This window comes from Pollicipes pollicipes, unplaced genomic scaffold, assembly GCF_011947565.3.
Source record: "Pollicipes pollicipes isolate AB1234 unplaced genomic scaffold, Ppol_2.1 Scaffold_4881;HRSCAF=5763_pilon_pilon_pilon, whole genome shotgun sequence".
NCBI lineage: Eukaryota > Metazoa > Arthropoda > Thecostraca > Pollicipedomorpha > Pollicipedidae > Pollicipes > Pollicipes pollicipes.
Window position 1 is genome coordinate 36,786,771 of NW_023596576.1, and position 20,345 is coordinate 36,807,115.

At 53.3% G+C, this 20,345-nt stretch overlaps 3 protein-coding genes across 3 annotated transcripts; all 3 read left to right on the forward strand.

Annotated features, from left to right (window-relative positions):
• The first annotated feature begins 1,985 nt into the window (after positions 1 to 1,985).
• On the forward strand, positions 1,986 to 13,283 carry LOC119100321 (valine--tRNA ligase). Its single transcript, XM_037223425.1, has 16 exons — positions 1,986 to 2,120; positions 2,932 to 3,124; positions 3,404 to 3,535; positions 3,923 to 4,037; positions 4,722 to 4,899; positions 5,435 to 5,626; positions 6,275 to 6,399; positions 7,156 to 7,301; positions 7,549 to 7,665; positions 8,058 to 8,182; positions 8,617 to 8,723; positions 9,642 to 9,764; positions 10,109 to 10,231; positions 11,515 to 11,659; positions 11,945 to 12,074; positions 13,082 to 13,283. Exons 1-16 carry the CDS (start codon positions 1,994 to 1,996, stop codon positions 13,281 to 13,283), a joined length of 2,280 nt encoding a protein of 759 aa, XP_037079320.1. The 5' UTR covers positions 1,986 to 1,993.
• Positions 13,284 to 13,468: 185 nt separating this feature from the next.
• Positions 13,469 to 17,037, forward strand: LOC119100322 (valine--tRNA ligase). Its single transcript, XM_037223427.1, has 4 exons — positions 13,469 to 13,483; positions 13,847 to 14,050; positions 14,172 to 14,286; positions 16,725 to 17,037. Exons 1-4 carry the CDS (start codon positions 13,469 to 13,471, stop codon positions 16,937 to 16,939), a joined length of 549 nt encoding a protein of 182 aa, XP_037079322.1. The 3' UTR covers positions 16,940 to 17,037.
• A 1,566-nt stretch (positions 17,038 to 18,603) lies between these two features.
• LOC119100323 (protein FAM166B-like) lies at positions 18,604 to 19,900 on the forward strand. The gene is made up of 3 exons (XM_037223428.1): positions 18,604 to 18,829; positions 19,171 to 19,312; positions 19,622 to 19,900. Exons 1-3 carry the CDS (start codon positions 18,762 to 18,764, stop codon positions 19,898 to 19,900), a joined length of 489 nt encoding a protein of 162 aa, XP_037079323.1. The 5' UTR covers positions 18,604 to 18,761.
• The last annotated feature ends 445 nt before the right edge of the window (positions 19,901 to 20,345 follow it).

The window sequence follows — 20,345 nt, forward strand, 5'->3', positions numbered from 1 at the left end:
ACTTAGTGAAGTCTCTGAGCGGCTTTGTTCCGCGCTTTGCTCTGGGTTGTATGCCTCCAGTTTGTTCTCTGTTACATGATTCTGCGTTTGCTGTGTGGCATTGAAGCGTGTTGTCTGCAAACAAGAATATGGCATTAAATGCATTTCTAGGACAGGCTAAAAACATTTATACAAATCTTCAAGGAATTTTGGCCCCAGATTTGTTATACAGACAGAATGCTACAGGTTCAAGGTTTTCTTGGTGTAGCTCATTTGGTTCTAAAACCATTGACCTATACAAGTCTGTTGCAGGTCAATGTGTAAAACATGTGGTCCACCCAACTGCATTCAAAGATTATGCGTGCTCCAGCTTGTGCCCCGTCAAAGTGTTATGCAAACAATGCACAGGTCGAACTGCAAGTGAGAAAATGGTTGCGCAGCGCGGCGTGCCGTGCTCCTGGGAGCCGGAAGAAGCCACAGGGGCAAGCAGAGCGCTGATGCGGCGTCACCCCACTTTCTTCTCCGTGGATGTGCAAGATAGCCTTTTGTACGTGGTGGAGGCATATGTATGTATGGCTTAAGTGTTGGAATACAAAATATGGCTAATTTGCTATCTTTGGAGCAATGTTAGCGTGTTCGAGTCGCCAACCTTGAAAGCGACATTGTGAGACCACCCTGAACACCTCTTCTGTCTCAGAGACATTGGTTGAAATTGTAGCGTGGAAACAGGTTTGCTGTAATGGAGGACGAGGAACATCGGCTGGACAGCGGGCGAACATCGACTGGAAAGTAAGGCGCGTCAGCTGGAGGGCTAATGAACGTCGGCTGAAAAGCGGGCGAACGTTGGCTGGAGAGCGGGGTTACGTCGGCTGGAGAACTGGTGAACTTAAGCTGGAGAGCGAGTGAGCTTCAGCTGGAGAGCGAGTGAATTTCAGTTGGAGAGCGAGTGAACTTCGGCTGGAGAGCGGGGTACGTCGAATGGAGAGCGAGGGTACGTCGGCTGGAGAGCTGATGCCCTTCAGCTAGAAAGCGAGTGAACGTCGGCTAGACAGCGGGCGAACGTCGGGTTGGCAGTGGGCCAACGTCAGCTTGACCTGCAATGTCGGCTGGACGTCGTCTGGATGTCAGATTCGTGAACATCGGCCAGGCCAGGGTCGACATGTTTGTTGGGTATCCTGCAGCCATGCCTCATATGGCGCCAGCAAGGGAATTTGCATCACATACATGAAGGATCCTTAGGTACTGAGGATGATGAACATCTTCGTATCCATGTGAAGTTTAGTTCAAATTTATTCCGATTTCAATACTATCTCTCTTTGTTTTTTTAAAATCTGTTCAATGATTTTGATCCCCATGTTCCTTCTTTGCCAAGGCCCTTCCCCAAGGCTTTGGATGAGCGACTGCTCCGATGATGGAAAATTATACACCCTTGCTCTATATAGTGAGTGAAATAGTACAATGTAAGCACAAATACGAAGTGGGAACCCGGGTGTGCCGCCCATTGTCACTTGTATAAAACATACTAGGCTCGACTTCGATAAATGCTTAACAATCTCATGCCAACCCCATTGAATGATAGAAGCATAACTTAAATTTCAATAAATCACTGATGAATCGTTAGAATACAGAATAACAAGGTTTTATGATGTCGTCCAGAAGTCTAAAAATACTACTTGACAGCGCACTTTATACAATTCTGATAGTCCGGAGACAAAATAAACCCGGCCCTGTACTGTCACGTTCAACACACAATGATCCGTACAATGTTCCGGTCAGCGGGACTGTGCAGATTGTAGGAGATTGAAATGATTATTAGTAAACATTTCACCAGTTGGTTGAACTTTTAACTATGGCGCTGGGTCCTGTTCCAATCGCTGAGCAAGTTCTGCCATTTGCATGCATACTCACATGCTATGATTGTAGGCAAACATTTTTGTGTTATAGTTGCATTACATTTGTACTTATCCCTGAATACAAATTTAAGGTGTGTGTCATTTCACTGTTTGCAGACATCATGAAGATGCATTCAAGAGCTTTCTGCCTGATGCGTTTGCCACAGACAAGTACTATATTGAGTCACCTTCATCAGGGTTCCTTTGCCAGGTCATCTGCTCATTACCTGAGTACATCAAATGACCAAGGTACTACACCATGCTTATGTATGACTATTTCTTGCATAGTGTCCCCTGTTTTGGTTGGCCAGGATTCTTTTTGGCTGTTCTCAGCTTGGTGACATTTTTCACCACAGAGTGTGGAAAATTTGTATCTGCCCCCTGGGCCTGCCAGCACAGGTGTGGCAGGGTAAACAAGCAGCCTTTTGCAGACATAAATATGCTCAACTGAAAAACACCACACCATCACACTAAGTGATGTGCTAATACATGCTCTGCATATTAGCTTTATTTTTGGGGTCAGGCTGGTATACTGTGTTAGCTGGGAATCAAACATCCATTATGCTTTGTTACAATATGTTGAAGCATTTTTCAGAGCTCAGCTTATTAGGCCTGAAATTGGTGCTTGCTGGCCAAATTGGTAGAAACCACACAATATCTGATTTTGTCTTGTTTGGAATAGTTTATTTCAGGGCTTATGCTCCACTAAAGGTGCAGTGGATAGTAGAACAACCTAGTTAAGCTTGAATTATTCTCAGATTTGCTATCTACTCAGATGGTTGTAGTTAACTCCTTTTTTGTCATTGCATGTCTGACTGTATCATATTTACAATTTGTTATTTTTAAAGGCAACCTTTAAATGCATCATCAGCAACAAGTTTAACTTCATCAAATGTTACACAGGAAGTGTTTTGTGATGCTCTCACTCACTGGCTATAATGAGCATGGCAGCTTGGGCTTCTCTGTTACATTGTGCTAATGGCCTGCTTGTATTTATTGGCTCTGTTTGTCCATGTCTCCTGAAAACACACATGCTCTTCACACATGCACCATTTCCCAGATGTTGGTAGGGCATACAACCCATCATATGTGGAGAGCAAGTGGCAGGACCGGTGGGATACACACAGCCCTGGTAACAGTCCATCAGGGAAGTCCGGGCGCTTTTCAATGGTACTGCCGCCACCCAACATCACCGGTCAGCTCCACCTGGGCCATGCACTGACGCTGGCAGTGCAGGATGCCCTCTGCCGCTGGTGAGCTGGTGGGGCAGCCATGGACTGGTGTGTGGGATTTGTCCAGACCACAGGATGAATTTGCTCATGTACCCATGTGCTGCTTTCATTTTTTAAATTATTGTAGAGCTTGGACGTCACACGTTGGGCTTTCCCCGCCAGCTGTAGCCGAGGTGGCACTTACGTCTAGCCAATTGTCTGTAAGCTTTGGTTAACCCTGGAAATGGTTATGTTGTTCATCCATCCGGGCGTGCAATCTGTGTGCCACCAGTCCGCTTGACGCTGACGACGCTTCGGCAGGCGGCGTATGCGCGGAGACGAGGTGGTCTGGGTGCCCGGCACCGACCACGCCGGCATCGCCACTCAGGTGATCGTGGAGAAGGCGCTGTGGGCCGAGCAGCGCAGAACGCGCCTCCACCTTGGACGCCGCGAGTGAGCTGGGTAGCTGCCGGCCAGATGCAGCCTGCTGTGCCTGAGCGATGGTGGTGTGCGCCGGTGCTCTGCACATATAGTCTGGCTTTGTTTACACACTAATTGAGGATGTACAAGCATTAAAGTCTGTACATGTGATTTGTGCATAGTTAATTTCTTTACAACTTGTGCTCCTCAAAAGCTTCCATCAAATAAACATTGCTTCCCAGCTTGGGATCTTAACCTCAACCTAATCTAACCTTTATATTTTATGATGTATTCTTTGCTATTAGTGTGAGGGCTTTGGAGGTCCCTCCTTTAAACCATGTAAATATTTGCTCGCCTCACATTCTTTGACCAGCTCTGCATATAAGTAATTATTGTTGCCACATGGGGCATGTTTGACAGGTTTCTAAAGCGAATCTGGAAATGGAGATCAGACCGATCAGACCAGATCTACCGCCAGATGAAGGCCTTGGGCGTCACCCTGGACTGGGACAAGGCTGTCTTCACTATGGATCCAGTGAGTGCAAACAGCAAAGTGCAAATGGGGACACCCTTGATTGGCTTCATATACAGGGTGTTTCAGTTGACATGTTAAGTTTAGAAGTATTGTGCTATGTACAAAACAAATTAATGAAAGTATATTTTTATATTACAGATGCTTGCGCCTTTTAATGTTTTGGTTTGTATGGTCATTGTTCATCTGCTTCGCGAAATGTCTTCATCACAATCTCCTGAATATCAATACTTCTCAAAATTCCAGAGTGACCTGCTCCTGCCAGCATCTTGCATATGGCGTGTTCAGCCGCTGAGTGTTGGGACAGAGGCCTGCATCTCTGGTTTACAGAGGACAATGATTGTGTGGTAGACACCAAACCAAATGCCTGGGAATTTTTCAAAATGCCAGATAGTGCTTGGTTAGCCTGCCAGTGTTGCACTATCTGGTGTCATTGGTGTGGTGTACAAATTCATCCGAGCTCGCTTTTCTTGTACACAAGTGCAGACAGTAATATCCTGTAACCAGTAATGAACTGGCCTGTGCCAGCCACCAGTACCTTTCATGGACTCATTGTTGAATTTTCTCTCGGCAGCAGCATCCTCTAAAGTGTGCAGTTTGATCTGCAATTTGCACTTTGGCGAATGCATTATTACTGTGAGACATTATAATCCACCTGTTCAGTGATTGCATGCCTTATCATTTCAGGACATGTCCGAGGCCGTGACTGAGGCATTCATACGCTTATTTGATGCGGGTCTGGTGTACAGAGCTCAGACGCTGGTCAACTGGTCCTGCTACCTACAGTCAGCCGTGTCAGATATCGAGGTCGAACACCAGCCGGTAGATGGCACAATGGTCGACTTCGCGTATTGCTGGGATGAAGGTGAGTGATGTAACGGTTTTGAGGGTTTGCTGTCTGTCATTTTTAGTGCATAAATGAGATGCCATGTGTTCAGCGCATGGTCATCTGATGAAACAATGAGTAAATTGCTAAGTAGACAAGTACCTGCATGCATGAAGAGCAAGGTTTGCATTAGTGTCAGCTCATTCTGTGACATTATGCACCTTTTGAGCCAAGTGGTGGCTGTCACCCACGTGCAGATTACTGTCGTTGTGCTTTTATTCCCTCGTGCCTGGACGTTGGTCCCAGACCTCATTTCCTTTAGTGCACAAAACCCCCTAATGCACCAAGGCATATGCTGTCTTTTGGAACAATGGGGCACATGACTAGATTAGTATGGATGACAGTGGTACTGCGCATGCAGTCTTCAGTTGCAGCATGCCACACCTTATCCTCCCGCACTCTCCCTCGCCTTTTGCCGTCCTGCTGTCGTGCGCTGTCTCCGAGCGCTCTTCCCTCATGCGGTGCACCGCGCCGGCGGTCGCTCAGCCCCCCTCCCCCCTTCCTGCGCCCGCAGATCCGTCCGAGGAGATCGTGGTATCGACGACGCGGCCGGAGACGATGCTGGGCGACGCGGCGGTGGCAGTGAGCCCCTGTGACGACCGCTGGCGGCACTGGGTGGGCCGCCGCGTGACGCATCCCCTGCGGCCCGGCCGGCCGGCCCTACCCGTGGTGGCCGACGGCGTGGTCGATCCGCACTTCGGCACTGGTGAGAGCTGCCCCGCCTACCGCCCCCCCCCCCCCCTACCAGGAGTGGTGATGGGTCTATCGAGTGGCTCTGGGTGCTGAAGGCCGCTCGGGGGAGGGGGCGGGGGGGGGGGGGGGTGGGAGAGGGGTCAGCGACTCACGGTACACGGAAGGGCTGCGGGGCTTTTCACTACTCGCGTTTGATGCAAAACACCACGGTGATTAGATATATGATAGATTAGTGATAAGTAGTGATAATGGTAGCTGCCTTGTGTCAAGGAAAATGGCCTATTATGGGTGGCTGTTTTCCTGGGCTCGGTGGAACTGTCATGATTTTGCAGGCCTACGGGCGTCAATACGGGCCGCAATTTGGTATTGTATTTGGGAACACCTGGCTCGTGTCTAGAATCAGTCTCTGAACAGCAACTTAGTATTGGCTCCGATCTCAACGCTGCTGATATATACGCTGGACGAACCTATTTTTTCAAGAAGGCAGCATGTAAAGGAGCACATTCGGCTTGTCGGAAAGGTGTTCAATAGTAAAAAGATAGTACTGCAGGAGCTCGCTGCCGCGGCATGCTGCCAATATGACGCCGGCGCGCTACATCTGGCCTGCCGTGACGAAGTAAACGTTTGGTGTACTCTACATGGAAATAACTTTCCTGCCCAGGAGCTGTGAAAATAACGCCGGCTCATGACTTCAATGATTTTGACGTGGGGAAGCGGCACAACTTGGAAATGTTGACAATTCTGTCCGAGGATGGAAGGATCAACGAAAACGGAGGTCAATTTCAGGTACAAGTTTTCGTTATGGTTTATTCAACTAGAAATAATCCCTCTGAATATTGGCAGTCTTGTAATGCTTGTTGCGGTGCAGTGTAGAGTAGTCGCTGAATGATGGGGCCCATTTATGGATGGTTTTGTTTTACTTGGTTCCCCATACCTTCATACGAAGGAAGGGGTATTAGTAGTAGTGTGTGTGTGTGTGTGTGTGTGTGTGTGTGTGTGTGTGTGTGTGTGTGTGTGTGTGTGTGTGTGTGTGTGTGTGTGTGTGTGTGTGTGTGTGTGTTTGTGTGTGTGTGTGTGGTGTGTGTGTGTGTGTGTGTGTGTGTGTTGTGCGTGCGTGCGTGCGTGCCGTGCGTGCGTGCGTGCGTGCGTGTGGGTGTGGGCGCGCGCGCGCGCGCGCGTGCGTGCGTGCGTGCGTGCGTGCGTGCGTGCGTGCGTGCGCGTGCGTGCCTGCGTGCGTGCGTGCGTGCGTGCGTGCGTCTCATTGGGTGCAATACTTGAACGTTTCAAGTACCTTTCAGACATATTTGAAATGTTCCGGCCGTGTGCCTCACGCCTCAAATACCTTTCAGACATATTTGAAATGCTCCGGCTACATGCCTCACGTGTTCTTGCGCGAAGACACGCGCTGTTTGAAACGAGTGCCAGCACCGTCTTTCATGTATCTTTCGTACACCAGTCATGCGGCATCCATCGTGCTATGTGTTTCGTCGCGTGCTGGAGCCAGCAGCGGTGTCTGACGTCACGCTCCGGGCCCTCCCGCAGGGCCTTAGCCGTGTCGAGGCCCGGCTGGCCGTGGTCGAGGCCCTCAAGGAGCTCGGCCTATTCCGCGGCGAGCGGCCGCATCAGGTGGCCGTGCCCGTCTGCTCCCGCACCGGTGACGTCATCGAGCCCATGGTGAAACACCAGTGGTGAGCACCGGCGGGGAAAATAACGGAACCTTGAAAATTGTCATGATAGAATTGTTTCTGAACCAGGTAAACTGGAACAGCAGGATTTGTTCCTGAACCGGGTGAAATGACAGCAGAATACACAGGGTAGCCACGCATTGCAGGAAAATGTGGCATGCAGCCCACGCGACATTTACTAAGCCGGTGATCGCGAGATGTCAAACGCCCGACACAGTCCGCTCTCACCGTCACTTCACCTGGGCTGCAGGTTCGTCCGCTGCGACCAGATGGCAGCAGCGGCGCTGGAGGCTGTGGAGGCCGGGGAGCTGGTGATCGATCCTCCGGCGCTGGCGGCCACCTGGCGAAAGTGGCTGGGCGGCTGCAGGTGCGCCAGCGCCGCCTGACGCCGACACGCTCAGGGCGGGGGGAGGGGGAGGGGTCGGTGTCCGTGTGTGACGATGCGTTGGGTGGGGAGCTCGCCAGGTTCGGCGTATGAAGTGAAGATGGCGTACAATTACACTGAGGCATGTGTTAATGCCTGGGATGCGTCAAGGGGATAACATGGCACGACAGCTGATCACATTAAGGGAAAAATACAGTAACATCGCGTAGGATTTGGGCCGAAGATGGCATTGGTTGACGTTTCGAGCTGTATGCCATGATATCTACGATTAATGACCATTCGTGTTTCAATCGTTTGCGCGGTCGTCGTTGGGAATGTCTTCGGGAGGTTTTCGGCGTGCGAAGCCCCAGCGAGGCCGTGTGGACATGCCGCAGGGACTGGTGCGTGTCGCGCCAGCTGTGGTGGGGCCACCAGATCCCGGCGTACTGCGTCAGGTGCCTGGACGGCACGGAGCGCTGGGTGGCGGCCGCCTCCGACCAGGACGCCCTCAGCAAGCTGGGTACGCTCCCCGGACACCGGACGAGGGCCAGACTCAGCTGGTCGGCCCCGGTGTGCGCCGCTTTGTTGGAGTGCGATCAGTATGTTACTACGCAGTTGGTTGGGATGTGCAGCTGCTTATGAATGGAGCAGGACTTACAGCGTTTCAGGTTGCGAACGGTGAGCAAACGTCCAGAGCGCAGGTAGTACGTCTGCTCCGTCCAGGTAGAAGTGCTCAACAGAGTTCTTTGCGAAATGTCGATGCCGTGCAATCTTTAGACCGAGGCTTCGCTTGCTCCTATCTATGGGGCAACTCATCAGTGCTGACCGGGAGCTGACCGCAGCTGGCGTGACGCGGCCAGCGCTTGCTGCCGACGTTCGGCGTGTGTCACGTGCCGATGGTGAGGCTGATCCACCGCTGTGAATGTGTGCAGAACAGCCTGCTTTCTCTCCTAGGCCTGACGCCCGCTGATGTGACGGCCGTCCGGCGAGACCAAGACGTCATGGACACATGGTTTTCGTCCGCCCTCTTCCCGTTTACGGTGTTTGGCTGGCCTAAACAGGTACGCGCTTTTGTACGCAAGACAGCCATGGTCCCTCATCATATATTTTACCCTGAGTTGCGATATATGCCATTTGGCAGCTTAGCTCGGTTACATGCGATGCCAGCGATATCTGACTGAATGACATTGCAGCTGCCCTTGACACATAAGTGAGAGAGTGCTGTGTAGCGTCGGCATTGCGGGTACCCTGCTCGTTCTGTGTGCTCCGCAATGTACTTAGTGCGAGGTATACGACTTGATGACTATGTCAACCTCAACGCTATAACGTATTGCTGACGCCGATCAGATGACTTCCCTTTCACGTAGTAACCAATGCGACGCGTGCCACGCTATAAAGCCTTTTGTGTTTTGTGCTTGTATGACGACTGCACAGCGACCTCTATGCGGGGTATGTACTCGGCGCTTAGAGAGGGGGGGGGGGGTGATCACCATAGAGGGCTTCGGCCCACTTTTGACTGGCGCTCGTAGTTTGCCCCGGAGAGGAGGATGCGTCGTGAGGATTCAGGATAACGCGAGCAAGAAGAGGGCGGATGGGGTCCGTTTTTGTCACAGTCCCGCCAGGGTAAACCTACGCTGCCATCTCGAGCCACAAATGGTGACGTGGTCAGGGCAGGAAGCGTGCCGTGTATGGATTGCCGGTACAGCCCGCGCCAGTGGCTGTTGCGGTAGTGAATGGCCCAAGGACCGCTGTACATGGGGTGACAGGATCTCTCCGCGCCGTCTGCAGACGGCCTGGCTGGCCCGCTGAAGGGCGTCCCAGGGCTGAGCCGGTATACAGCAAGCAGGGGGAGGGGCAGGATCTCTCCACGCCGTCTGCAGACGGCCTGGCTGACCTGCTGAGGCACCGTGACCTGCTCAGCCCTAGGGCTGAACCGGTCTGGTCCAGAACAGGGTCACCTTGGGCTCCGCTGCCCGCAGACTCCTGAGCTGGCCCAGCAGTACCCGTTGTCGCTGATGGAGACCGGCCACGACATCCTCTTCTTCTGGGTGGCCAGGATGGTTATGCTCGGCCAGGCACTTACTGGACAGCTGCCGTTCAAGGTAGCATTCTGCGGACTCGCCTGTCGTTACTACCTGCCTCTGACGTTGATGCCAAATGTTTTGGAGCTGGCTATTGTGGTTTCCAGGGACATGACAGCTATCATGTCTCATGCGTGGCCGACTAGCTCGCCTGGTATTCAATCCATCGTATCATCCAGCCAAATGACGTCACTGGGACGACGGCTATTGGATCGGTAATCATGTGCAGTGTCTTGCACCTTGCCTTCCGCAGCGGCTTCGAGCTTTTTTGCCATGTCAGCCTTTGTACTGTTTGTGTCACCAGTCCGTCATAAGTTGTGTTTAGAACTGTCTAGTGTGACGGGTGCCTACCTCACCTTCGGCAGAAAGTACTGCTGCACGGTCTCATATGCGACGCCCACGGTCGGAAGATGTCCAAGTCGCTTGGAAACGTGATCGACCCGGACACCATTATAGAGGGCGCCACGCTCGACCAGCTGCACCAGCAGGTATGTCGTTAGGACTCAGTCATTATAACAATAGCCAGGTTCTGGCGCTCGGGCCAAACCCGCACGTGGGACTATACCAGCAGGTATGTCGTTAGCACTCGTTAGGAATAGGACATTATAACAATAGCCAGGTTCTGGCGCTCGGGCCAAACCCGCCCGTAAGACGTACTGTCGATGCAAAACATAACAACGGAACGGAGGTAAGTGGTTTGGATTACAATTTCTCACAGAGACCATTCAGCGATGGGACGTTCCCACTGTGCAGGACGGCGACACTGGCTCCTCGGCAAAGCATCAGCGGACGCGCGTCGACGGTCGCCCGGGCGGCGGGTGAAATGCGACGCGCTCAGGCGCGGGATCAACCCCTTCTGATCGATCGGTTGCCGGATCACCTCCCCCCTAAAAATTAATAGAACCAGAGGCATCCAAGTCGCACGGTAGGTAGACCTGTATGGAAATGCACTTGTGTCAAATTTTGAGGTCCCTAGGTCATGGCCTTCAAGTGGGGGTCAGACTAGGTGAAACTTCAGTTCGGGGCCCGAAGTGCCCTGAGACCTCCTCAAGCAACCATCTTCAACTTGAATGCATGTTATAAGCAAAAGTTCAGTGGTGTCCATTGTATGTCAGTGGGTTTATTGACCTTCAGAAGTCACAGAACCCAACAACTTATAAGGTTGTTTTGATTTTTTAATTTAAATTATCGTTAAGTACGACGCCAGGCGCTGTATTCCTAAACTCAAAACGTTGATCAGGGTAATTTTAGGTCAGTCCCCTTCTCTGACCTTCATGAAGCCCAAATCACATATCTGTGGACGTCTCTGTGATCAAAAACCTGAAAGGAGCGTAAAAAACTACACTGTAAATCAAGTTAACCAGCAAAAAACAGTTTCATTTTGACGTCGGTATGACCTTCATACCTGACCCAAGGCTAATAGAAGTAGGCATAATCCTAAAATCATTTGTCTGATTGTCTTAGAAATTTTCAGGGATGGGTGGCTTTGTCTAACACTACTTTTCGCAAATCATCGAACGACTCACGAGGAATCGCATTCACTGACAGCCGTTGCCTGACTGGCTTGCCATAGGTCAGCGGCCTTACAAGGTGCATCGAATTTGGCGTACCAGAAGATTGGTAAAACATACGAAGGGGTCAAATTGACTTCCCCCACCCGGGCACGTGGTACCCCTATTCACTGACAGGTACGTGCCTCAACTGTAACATACGCTCATACATCCTGTCTACTTCCATGCAACCTGTTAACAGCCTGTGAACCTGTGGTCAGGTGGATGCCTCGGCAGCCCAGGGCTACATCTCCCAGGAGGAGGCCGAAAAGGCCAAGCAGAGCCAGAGGTCACTGTACCCCGAGGGCATACCGGCCTGCGGCGCCGACGCCCTCCGCTTCTCCCTCTGCACGACCGATCTCCGTAGTAAGTGGTGTGCATGAAAGAGTAGCGTCGTACGCTGGCAGGCTGGTCAGCCACGATTCAAACCGTGAGACGTACGCGGCCGTGCTCTAGATCGAGCGGCCCTGGTCCGACTCTTGCTGCAGCAGAGTGCCGCCGGCCGCCGGCCCCCATCAGGGTGTGACGATGACGGCGATATTCGCGGCTGCTTCTGTCGATAAGTAGCCGAGAGTGAGCACACGGTGACCTCACGTCAGTCGTCAGCCATCACCGCGCCTGGTCCCACGGCTCTCACGCCTACCGCCGCAGACACGTTCCTCAACTTGGACGTGCGCGAGGCGCGCCAGGCGCGGCTGTTCGGCAACAAGCTGTGGCAGGCGACCCGCTTCGCGCTGCGACACCTGGCCGACACTGGCTACCGCTGCGACGAGCAGGCCAGGTGAGAGGAGGGGCGCCCAGCTGGCCGACACCGGCTACCGCTGCGACGAGCAGACCAGGTGAGAGGAGGGGCGCCCAGGTAAGAGGAGGGGCGCCCAGCTGGCCGACGCCGGCTACCGCTGCGACGAGCAGACCAGGTGAGAGCGGCCGCCCGTTCCAGGCACGGCGCGAGCCGAGGGACGCCCGACTCGCCGGCGCGGGCGGGCGGCGCACGCGGCCAGCCGGGAGAGACTCGGCGCGAGGTCGGCCCGCGCCGCCGCTAGAGGGCAGCACAGTATCGTCTCCGATTGCCAGCTCCGCCGCCATGTTAATCCCGGTGGCCAGCTCCTCCGCTGTACTGGTGGTCCCCTGCACTGAGACGCAGCATCCTGTGAACACTGCTTATGTACCGACGTCATGCTGGGCAGGTGGTCCCTGTTGTGAGGGAACTCTGAGTGATGCGCGCCCTTCATCTGCAGGTGGTCTCTGCTGTGTGGGGACTCTGTGATGCCTGCCCTTCATCTGCAGGTGGTCCTGTTGTGAGGGACTCTGGTGATGCCTGCCCTTCATCTTCAGGTGGTCCCTGTTGTAGACTCTGTGTGATGCCTGTCCTTCATCTGCAGGTGGCCCCTGTTGTGTAGGGACTCTGTGTGATGCCTGCCCTTCATCTGCAGGTGGTCTCTGTTGTGTGGGGACTTTGTGTGATGCCTGCCCTTCATCTTCAGGTGGTCTCTGTTGTGTGGGGACTCTGTGTGATGCCTGCCCTTCATCTGCAGGTGGTCTCTGTTGTGTAGGGACTCTGTGTGATGCCTGTCCTTCATCTGCAGGTGATCCCTGTTGTGTAGAGACTCTGTGTGGTGCCTGCCCTTCATCTGCAGGTGGTCTCTGTTGTGTAGGGACTGAGTGATGCCTGCCCTCCATCTGCAGGTGGCCCCTGTTGTGTGGGGACTCTGTGTTATGCCTGCCCTCCATCTACAGGTGGTCTCTGTTGTGTAGGGACTCTGTGTTATGCCTGCCCTCCATCTACAGGTGGTCCCGGCTGCGGGACGCGCAGGCGCCGCTGAACCGCTGGATGCTCAGCTGTCTCAGCGCCTGCGTGGAGACGTGCAGCACCAGTATGGAGCAACACTGCCTGCACACGGCCACCAACGTCATGCACTACACCCTTTACAGACAGTTCTGCGACGTCTACCTGGTGGGAAGACACCGAACTTTTAGCTTGGATTGGTAGAAAGTGACCATCGATATGGGTGTGCCACAATCCCAGTTATGATTCTGTCGTTCATTTCTGCTCGACGAAGTGCTGCCCCTGGTAACCTTCCTTTCTAAGCTCCTGTATGCGAAAATTATATGGTTCCTTTTGTATTTCGCTGTGCGAGCCAAATGCTATAATACCTTGCAGTTTGTATCTATGCAATGCCTTCTCATCAAGTATCGGTTGCTTATAGAGTGGAGATGCATATTCCTTCAGTGATTAGCCCGCTTTGCCAAGTTATCTCGTGTCCGTGCATCACATTATTACCAATCGTGACCAACTAGTAGATCATTTTGCTGTTTTATTTTACCTGTTTGGAGCTTTCCTTGAGAGGACGTGAACTTCACGTCATCTAAATTAGCGCTGTCCTTGGGCCTTACACTGTCACCGTTTAGGCCTTTGATGGTCCAAAAGTAGACACATCCGGTAAGTCTCAGCCTCCAGCGCCGCGTGGCCATTGCCCACCGGTGCCCAGCTCCACGTTGGCGCGTGCCTTCGGTGCCCAGTAGGACTGAACGCTGTCTTGGGCCTGCCGCCAGGAGGCCGCGAAGCCGGTGCTGCTCGCCGCCGAGCCGGCCGCCAGCCGCGCCGTCTGTGACGTCATGCTGGCCGTGCTGGGCACCGGACTGCGGCTGCTGCACCCGTTCATGCCGCACCTGACCGAGGAGCTGAACCAGACGCTGGCGCCGCTCACCGATGAGCGGCGCTCCCTGCTACATCAGAGTTTCCCGGAGCCGGGCGAGGTGCGGGCCTCACTGGGATGGGACGGTGTTCTCGCGCGGTTTGGTCAAGCCGTGCCATGCGTGCAGAAATGTGTCACGGAGGGCCACAGATGCTCCGGTATTAAGTGGGACTTCTTTTCAGTGGGTGCAATGGAGGGATGAGAGCCTGGAAGCGTCTTTCGTGACCTGTTTGGATGCTGTCCGGGGTCTCAGAGCTGTCAAGAAGAAGTACCGGGTCACCAAAAGCTCACCGGAAGGTAAGCGTTGCGACACATCGACTGCGTCGCGGCCAGCAGCCGTCGGCTGGTGGATCGGAGAACTGCCGACGTCCTGGTGACGCGCCGACATCAGCCGTATTGTGAGCCGCGGCCAGCAGCCGTCGGCTGGTGGATCGGGGTCCCGCCGATGTTCTGGTGACGCGCCGACATCAGCCGTATTGTGAGCTGCGGCCCCCAGCAGCCGTCGGCTGGTGGATCGGGGTCCCGCCGATGTCCTGGTGACGCCGCGACATTAGCCGTATTGTGAGCTGCGGCTCCCAGCGGCTGTCGCTGACCTCTGCCTGCGCACGCGGCGCCGCCCCAGCGCGTCTTCGTGCTTGGCAGCTGTGTTTTTACAACTGGTGGCACGACGATATTGTAAAATGCTCTCTGTGTCAGCAGGCGTTGCGATAACTGCCTCATTATTCCCTTTTTCGGCGATGGGCTACTTCGTGGAGTTGGCGCAGCGGCCCTTTCTACCCTCGTGTCATGGATGAGGGCTTGAAACTTGAATTGTCATTGCTACGCCAGAAAACTCAGTTCGTAGGGTCTCAGGGCCCGCATGGTCAGGGTCAGGGGCCCAGTCCGGGGGTCCTCATGCGTAGGTGTTCGCAGCAGTAGGTCTTCCGGGCATAGGCCATCCGAGCGTAGATATTCCAAAAAAGGGTCTTCCGGTCGCAGGTGTTCCGGTAGTAGGTTTTCCGGTCGCAGGTGTTCCGGTAGTAGGTTTTCCGGTCGCAGGTGTTCCGGTAGTAGGTTTTCCGATCGTAGGAATTTGGGGGGTAGATCTCCTTGTCGTAGATATCCTGGGAGTAGTTCTCCCGAGCGTAGGCGTTCCCAGCAGCAGGCCCTGCTGTTGGGTGCCCGTACTGGTTTGCTCCGAGATGACCCGGCCCGGGTGTGGACCTGATCGCTACTGCTTGTCGCCGGCTGTGGACGGTGCCGTTCGAAGGGCCGCTAACAGGTGCCAGACGTCGGCCGAATGTACGCATAACAGCAACGGAAGGAGCTTACATCCGGCAATGGTACAGAGATGATCGGTCGTCAGGTGCGATGATGCGTGGTGTGGAGCCGGCCGGCGCTCTGTACTCTGTCGCCGGCATTGATGTGCTCCCGATGTCCGATAGATGGCAGAACAGACTGCAGTGCCGCCTCACTTCGCACAGCACAAGACCGGCATTGCTAGGTTTTATCTACCAGCTCCCTGCGGGTTCTGTTGAATACTTTAGATAGTCCTTTCTTATTCTTCATTGTAACTAGCGCGTTAAAACTGGACTGCCTCTTGGCCGTGAGACACTCACGAATGTTGCTGATGTTAATTTGGGCTTTTGGGCGCGCCGACTGCATAGTTCATATTGCGCCCATAACGTTGCACTCACGAATGGGGAGCCTGGAAGTACGAAGTCGCGTTTTGTTCCTGAACGGAACGCCTTTGTGGAAGTCTACCTCAGCGGTTATAAAATTGGACTCGTTTGATCATATCTTCAAATCGCTTATACTTGGATGACATCCAGGCGGAAGTACACGACCTGTTCCAGCGATCCACCCAGCAGCCGCGCTGCGCTCTCACTGTTGGTGGTCTGATTACATCCCTCGCATCGGTCGCGAGGAGTGGACAGCCTGAGATTATTAGCCAGACTCGCAACTGGTGCTGGTGCATATCGTCTTGCTCATCTCCTACCAAACTGATCAGCTGAAAAAACAGCGGAAATTTTGCTCTTTGGTTGACCAACGGGATTTGTCAGCACGACCGCCCCTGCGAGACACTTCGCCTATCTCTCCATGTGCAGTTGAAGCGAGACTGAATAAATCGTGTAATGCGGCCACGCTTCACTCGTTCAACCGTTTGGTTTTGTTAGTTTTTCTGACGGATTTTGCCTTTGGGCTTGTCTAAGATTCGCAAATCGTGTGGCGGTTTCTGTGATGCGACCCTTTCTGTTCACCGGCTTTACATATTTAATCATGTGATTTTCAGCGGTTCATTTCTTTTACCAGGTCTTTCATGTTTTTCATCTTTTTCAGTTGTCTTTGCGTCTTATTATTCTCCTTCATGTCCTCTCCTATCCCTTCAGGAGATAGATCGTCACTTTCCACGGCGCTTTCCTCAATGGATGTCTCCGGTGTTGCTGTGTACCGTTGTGGTCTCCATCCGGACTAGCCCACCACGGCCTTGCCAGGAGCTTGAAATGTCCGCCTTATTGCAAGATAAACATTTCCCCGCGACAGCCACGTTGGTGACGCAGGCTGCCCAGCGAAACTGTCAAAAGCACCGGCGAAAAAAAAAACGCAGCAAATAGTCCAGTTGGTGAGACCTTCCAGCAACGATCCCGCACTTTTGTAGAGCCATTTAGCACGCACCGCAAACATCCGCGTCGACCCGCCGCAGCCTCCGCCCAGTGAGAGACCGGGCGCTGACCTGGCCGTGGCTGCGCCGGCAGTGCACCTGAGCATGCGGCCCGAGCTGTCGGCCGAGCTGGCGACCGTGGTCTCCACGCTGTCCCGCTGCCGGGTCCGGCCGGCACCGGCCGCTGAGCACCGCGGCCTCCTGGTGCAGGGCCACAACTGGAGAGCGCACGTGGACTTGCAGGTGAAGTTGGCGCCGGCGCACGCCAGCCCACCAGCACAGGACGCTCGTGGTGCGCCTGCGTTCTAGTTTGTGCTACTGTGGTGAGAAGCGGGTGTAGCCCTTCGCCAGTCACCACACGGACTGCAGAAAGGTGGTCAACTGAACATTCTTACGGCCAGGGGATGCATTTATATCCTGCGAAAGTGATTTTGGATTGGATAATTTTCCCGACGTAGGTTTTATTGCATGGGGCCTCTAGGCCATCAACCTCTCTCTCTCTCTCTCTACTCCTCTCGCACTCTCTCTCTCTCTCTCTCTCTCTCCTCTCTCTCTCCTCTCCTCTCTCGTTCTCTCCACTTCCCTCTCCCTCCCTCCTCTCCTCCTCTCCTATCCTCTACTCTCTCTCCTTCCTCTAATCCCTCTCCTCTCCTCTCCTTCTCTCCCCCTCTCCTCTCTCTTCTCTTTCCTCTCCTTCCTCCTTCACGCTCTCCTCTCCTACCCCTCCCTCCTCTCCTCTCCTCCTATCTCTCCCTCCCTCCCCCTCTTTCCTCTCCTCTCCTCTTCCCTCTTCCTCCCTCTCTCCCTCTCCCCCTCTTCCTCTCCTCTCCTTCTCTCCTTTTTCTTTCCTATTCTCCCTCACCTCAGTCCTCCATCTTCTCTCTCCCTCCTCTCTCTCTCTCCTCTCCTCTCCTCCCTCTCCTCTCTTCTCCTCTCTCTGCCTCTCTCTCTCTCCTACGTCAAGGTCATGCATTCACGTGACATGTGGCATCGCTCTCTCGTTTCAGAGGTCACGTGGATGTAGCCGCCGAACTGGACCAGCTGAGGTCCAAGAGGGAGAAAACTGAGGCGAAACTTGCTGCTCTAGACGCCCTTATGCAAACGAACAAGTTCGGAAGGCGATCGACGAAAATGAAGGATCAGGGAAGAGCTCGGGTGAGTAACATGCATACGGCCAAATGTAATATACAACATCCTTCCGCGGCGGCTCAATGTGGCTTTCGACGATGAAGGCAGGATGCTACATTTACATTTATGTGCTCCGCGTATTATGGTTAGGGTCTCCCCGCACGGTCGCATTGCCGTATGGTAGACTTATACTATGTATACTATGTGCTATGTACCTGTGTTTCGATGTATATACTAAGTTATGTATGTACTATGCCCTATATACTATGTACTTATACTATATATGTTTTACTGGCTGACTGACATATGACTGACTGACATGCATGACTGATTGAGATACGTGACTGATTATAAATGACACACATGGCTGACTATGAACGACATATTTCGCTGATTGACTGACATTTGACTTAGCTGTACTATATAACTATGCTATATCATGACTGACTGATGAGTATAAGAGTATGGTAATGACCAGCCGTGCATTTCCAGAGAGTACTGCTTGCAGAAGAAGTGGAGAGATTGAAAGAATGTGAAGATGACATAAGTCGGCTGAGTTGACGGCCACCATCAAGTATTCGCTTTCGTCGAAACGCTTTTGGTTCGGTCCTGTAGCCGAAATGTGTGCAGTAGGTGCGATGTGAAACTGACGCATGTTTGAAATATAGGGACCTCAGTGGACACCAAAATGCTTTATACGAGAGCCATCGTAACCGCCAGGGCCATGGGCCTGAGGTGCCCCGACTGTTGTAAGTGAGCTACACGAGTGAGAAACGGAAGCAGCACACCAGAAGTACTCGGTATTTTGATGTCCCGAGTTTCGACGCGCGCGAGCCCAGGCACAATAGGCAGAATTCGAGAAAGTATAAATTCGTGGGAAGGAATTCAGCCAAATCCAGTTTCGTTTAAACATTCAAAATTATACGTTAAATCAGTAAGCTGTCCCTCCAAGTGTTTGGCTAACGGTACAAATTACACATAACTGCTCAATTTGGGTTCAGATATGCCGCCACGTAAGGAAGACGGTAAACTGAGCCCGCTGATCACTCCTGATCCCCACTACATTCCCGGGTAAGCCACATTTGTGGGGGAAAAAGCGTGATCGGTTCTTTTGTTACGTTACTTAAAAATGCATGGGCTCTTTGAAGTATTCACGAACGCACATCATATACCAATGATATCCAGCGGTCCATGGTAGTGTTTTGTGGGTCGTCAATGGTCCGATAATCTCCGCCATAGGTTAAACGATAGTTTCGTACATCGGAGCCTATGCCGCTGGGAAGTGCTCAGTCATATGTGGCTGGGTGGATAAGTGCGTCCATTTACAAAACTGCCGTTGCCATTGGAGCTGCGTTTGAACAAATGTCTAAACGAGAATGTGGCCTCTTCTGATGTCTGTTGTTCTTTTGCAGCTACCAGGGCCATGTCCCCGGTTTTTTGTTCGATTTTGGGGCCACATTCGGTCATATGTCCAACAAATTGCTCACCGATCCCTGCATACCGGGCTCAGGAAATCTGGTTAGGCCGCTGAACTTCAACGTGGGGCGGTCCGACGTGAGTATTCACATCGGCGAATAAGTGAAGCATGCTCACTCGGGCCGTTTCGGTAGCTTACGACGTACCCCTCCTCGTGCTCTTGGTAAATGTTTCCGCAGTGCCCTAAACCGCGTCGTGCACTTATGGGCCACAAGTTGACTTGTACACACAAATAAAAAAGTGTACACAAAGACGACATTTCGAAGTGTCATTTTGAGGCGTCCCAAAATCAAAGCATTACAATCTTGACGTTACCGATAGTGGCATACGGCATGACTCCGTCGGGCTGAGCTCCGTTGACGCTTGTCATCTGCGGATGTTCCACAGCCGTCGCTCGGCCCCCTGGTGCGCTCGTCAGGGTGCAACTTCCCGCGGCTGACCACCAACATGGTGCCCGGCTTCTCCGGCCGGATCCCCGCCTACGACAACGTGTTCGGTCTGAGCTATGCACGCGGCACGGAGAAGGCTATACGGGACTTCGAGTGTAACCAGGTGAAGGCCCGTCAGCAGCGGCAGCATGTCAACGCACTGGCTGCCATGAATACTTGCAATACTGGCCGGTCCGGCTACAACGCAAATTGCCCGGTGCCGTTGTGGAGCCCGTAACAACCAGGGCTTCCGAGCTGCTGGTGGCGGCACGTACGAAGGCCCGTACGACCGACAGGCGCCCTTCCAGTTTGTCGAGTCGCCCTACTTCATGGGCAACGATGACCCGCGCAAGTTCTTCATGTCAGGGCTACACGGGTTTCGTGCCCAACACCCAGCCGGTCATCGGCAACGTCTTCCCAATCACCACCAACAAGGGCTGCGCAAGTTTACGGATGAGCAGTGCCGGATCCGTCAGAACTTCTGCAAGCCGGTGGTGGTGAGCACAAAGAGCCGCCAGTACGACCCGCCTGACGAGCAGGTGTACGACTGCGGCCGACAGCTCCCGAGAACGATGAACATTCCCGACATAGGCGGCCAGTTTGACCCGTCTCTGATGGTGGGCTGCGGGCCGCACGCCCTCAACCAGCACAACCCCAACGAGGACTTCCTCCTGAACCGGGCC

Excerpts from the sequence above, each read along its gene's own strand:
- LOC119100322 (XM_037223427.1), top strand. Across the intron at positions 14,051-14,171 it reads GTTTCCCGGAGCCGGGCGAG|TGGGTGCAATGGAGGGATGA; the intron begins GTGCGGGCCTCA and ends ACTTCTTTTCAG. Across the intron at positions 14,287-16,724 it reads CACCAAAAGCTCACCGGAAG|TGCACCTGAGCATGCGGCCC; the intron begins GTAAGCGTTGCG and ends CTGCGCCGGCAG.
- LOC119100323 (XM_037223428.1), top strand. The coding sequence starts at position 18,762 with ATGCCGCCACGTAAGGAAGACGGTAAACTGAGCCCGCTGATCACTCCT. Across the intron at positions 18,830-19,170 it reads GATCCCCACTACATTCCCGG|CTACCAGGGCCATGTCCCCG; the intron begins GTAAGCCACATT and ends GTTCTTTTGCAG. Across the intron at positions 19,313-19,621 it reads TCAACGTGGGGCGGTCCGAC|CCGTCGCTCGGCCCCCTGGT; the intron begins GTGAGTATTCAC and ends GATGTTCCACAG.
- LOC119100321 (XM_037223425.1), top strand. The coding sequence starts at position 1,994 with ATGAAGATGCATTCAAGAGCTTTCTGCCTGATGCGTTTGCCACAGACA. Across the intron at positions 8,724-9,641 it reads TGTTTGGCTGGCCTAAACAG|ACTCCTGAGCTGGCCCAGCA; the intron begins GTACGCGCTTTT and ends CGCTGCCCGCAG. Across the intron at positions 12,075-13,081 it reads CGCTGCGACGAGCAGGCCAG|GTGGTCCCGGCTGCGGGACG; the intron begins GTGAGAGGAGGG and ends CTCCATCTACAG.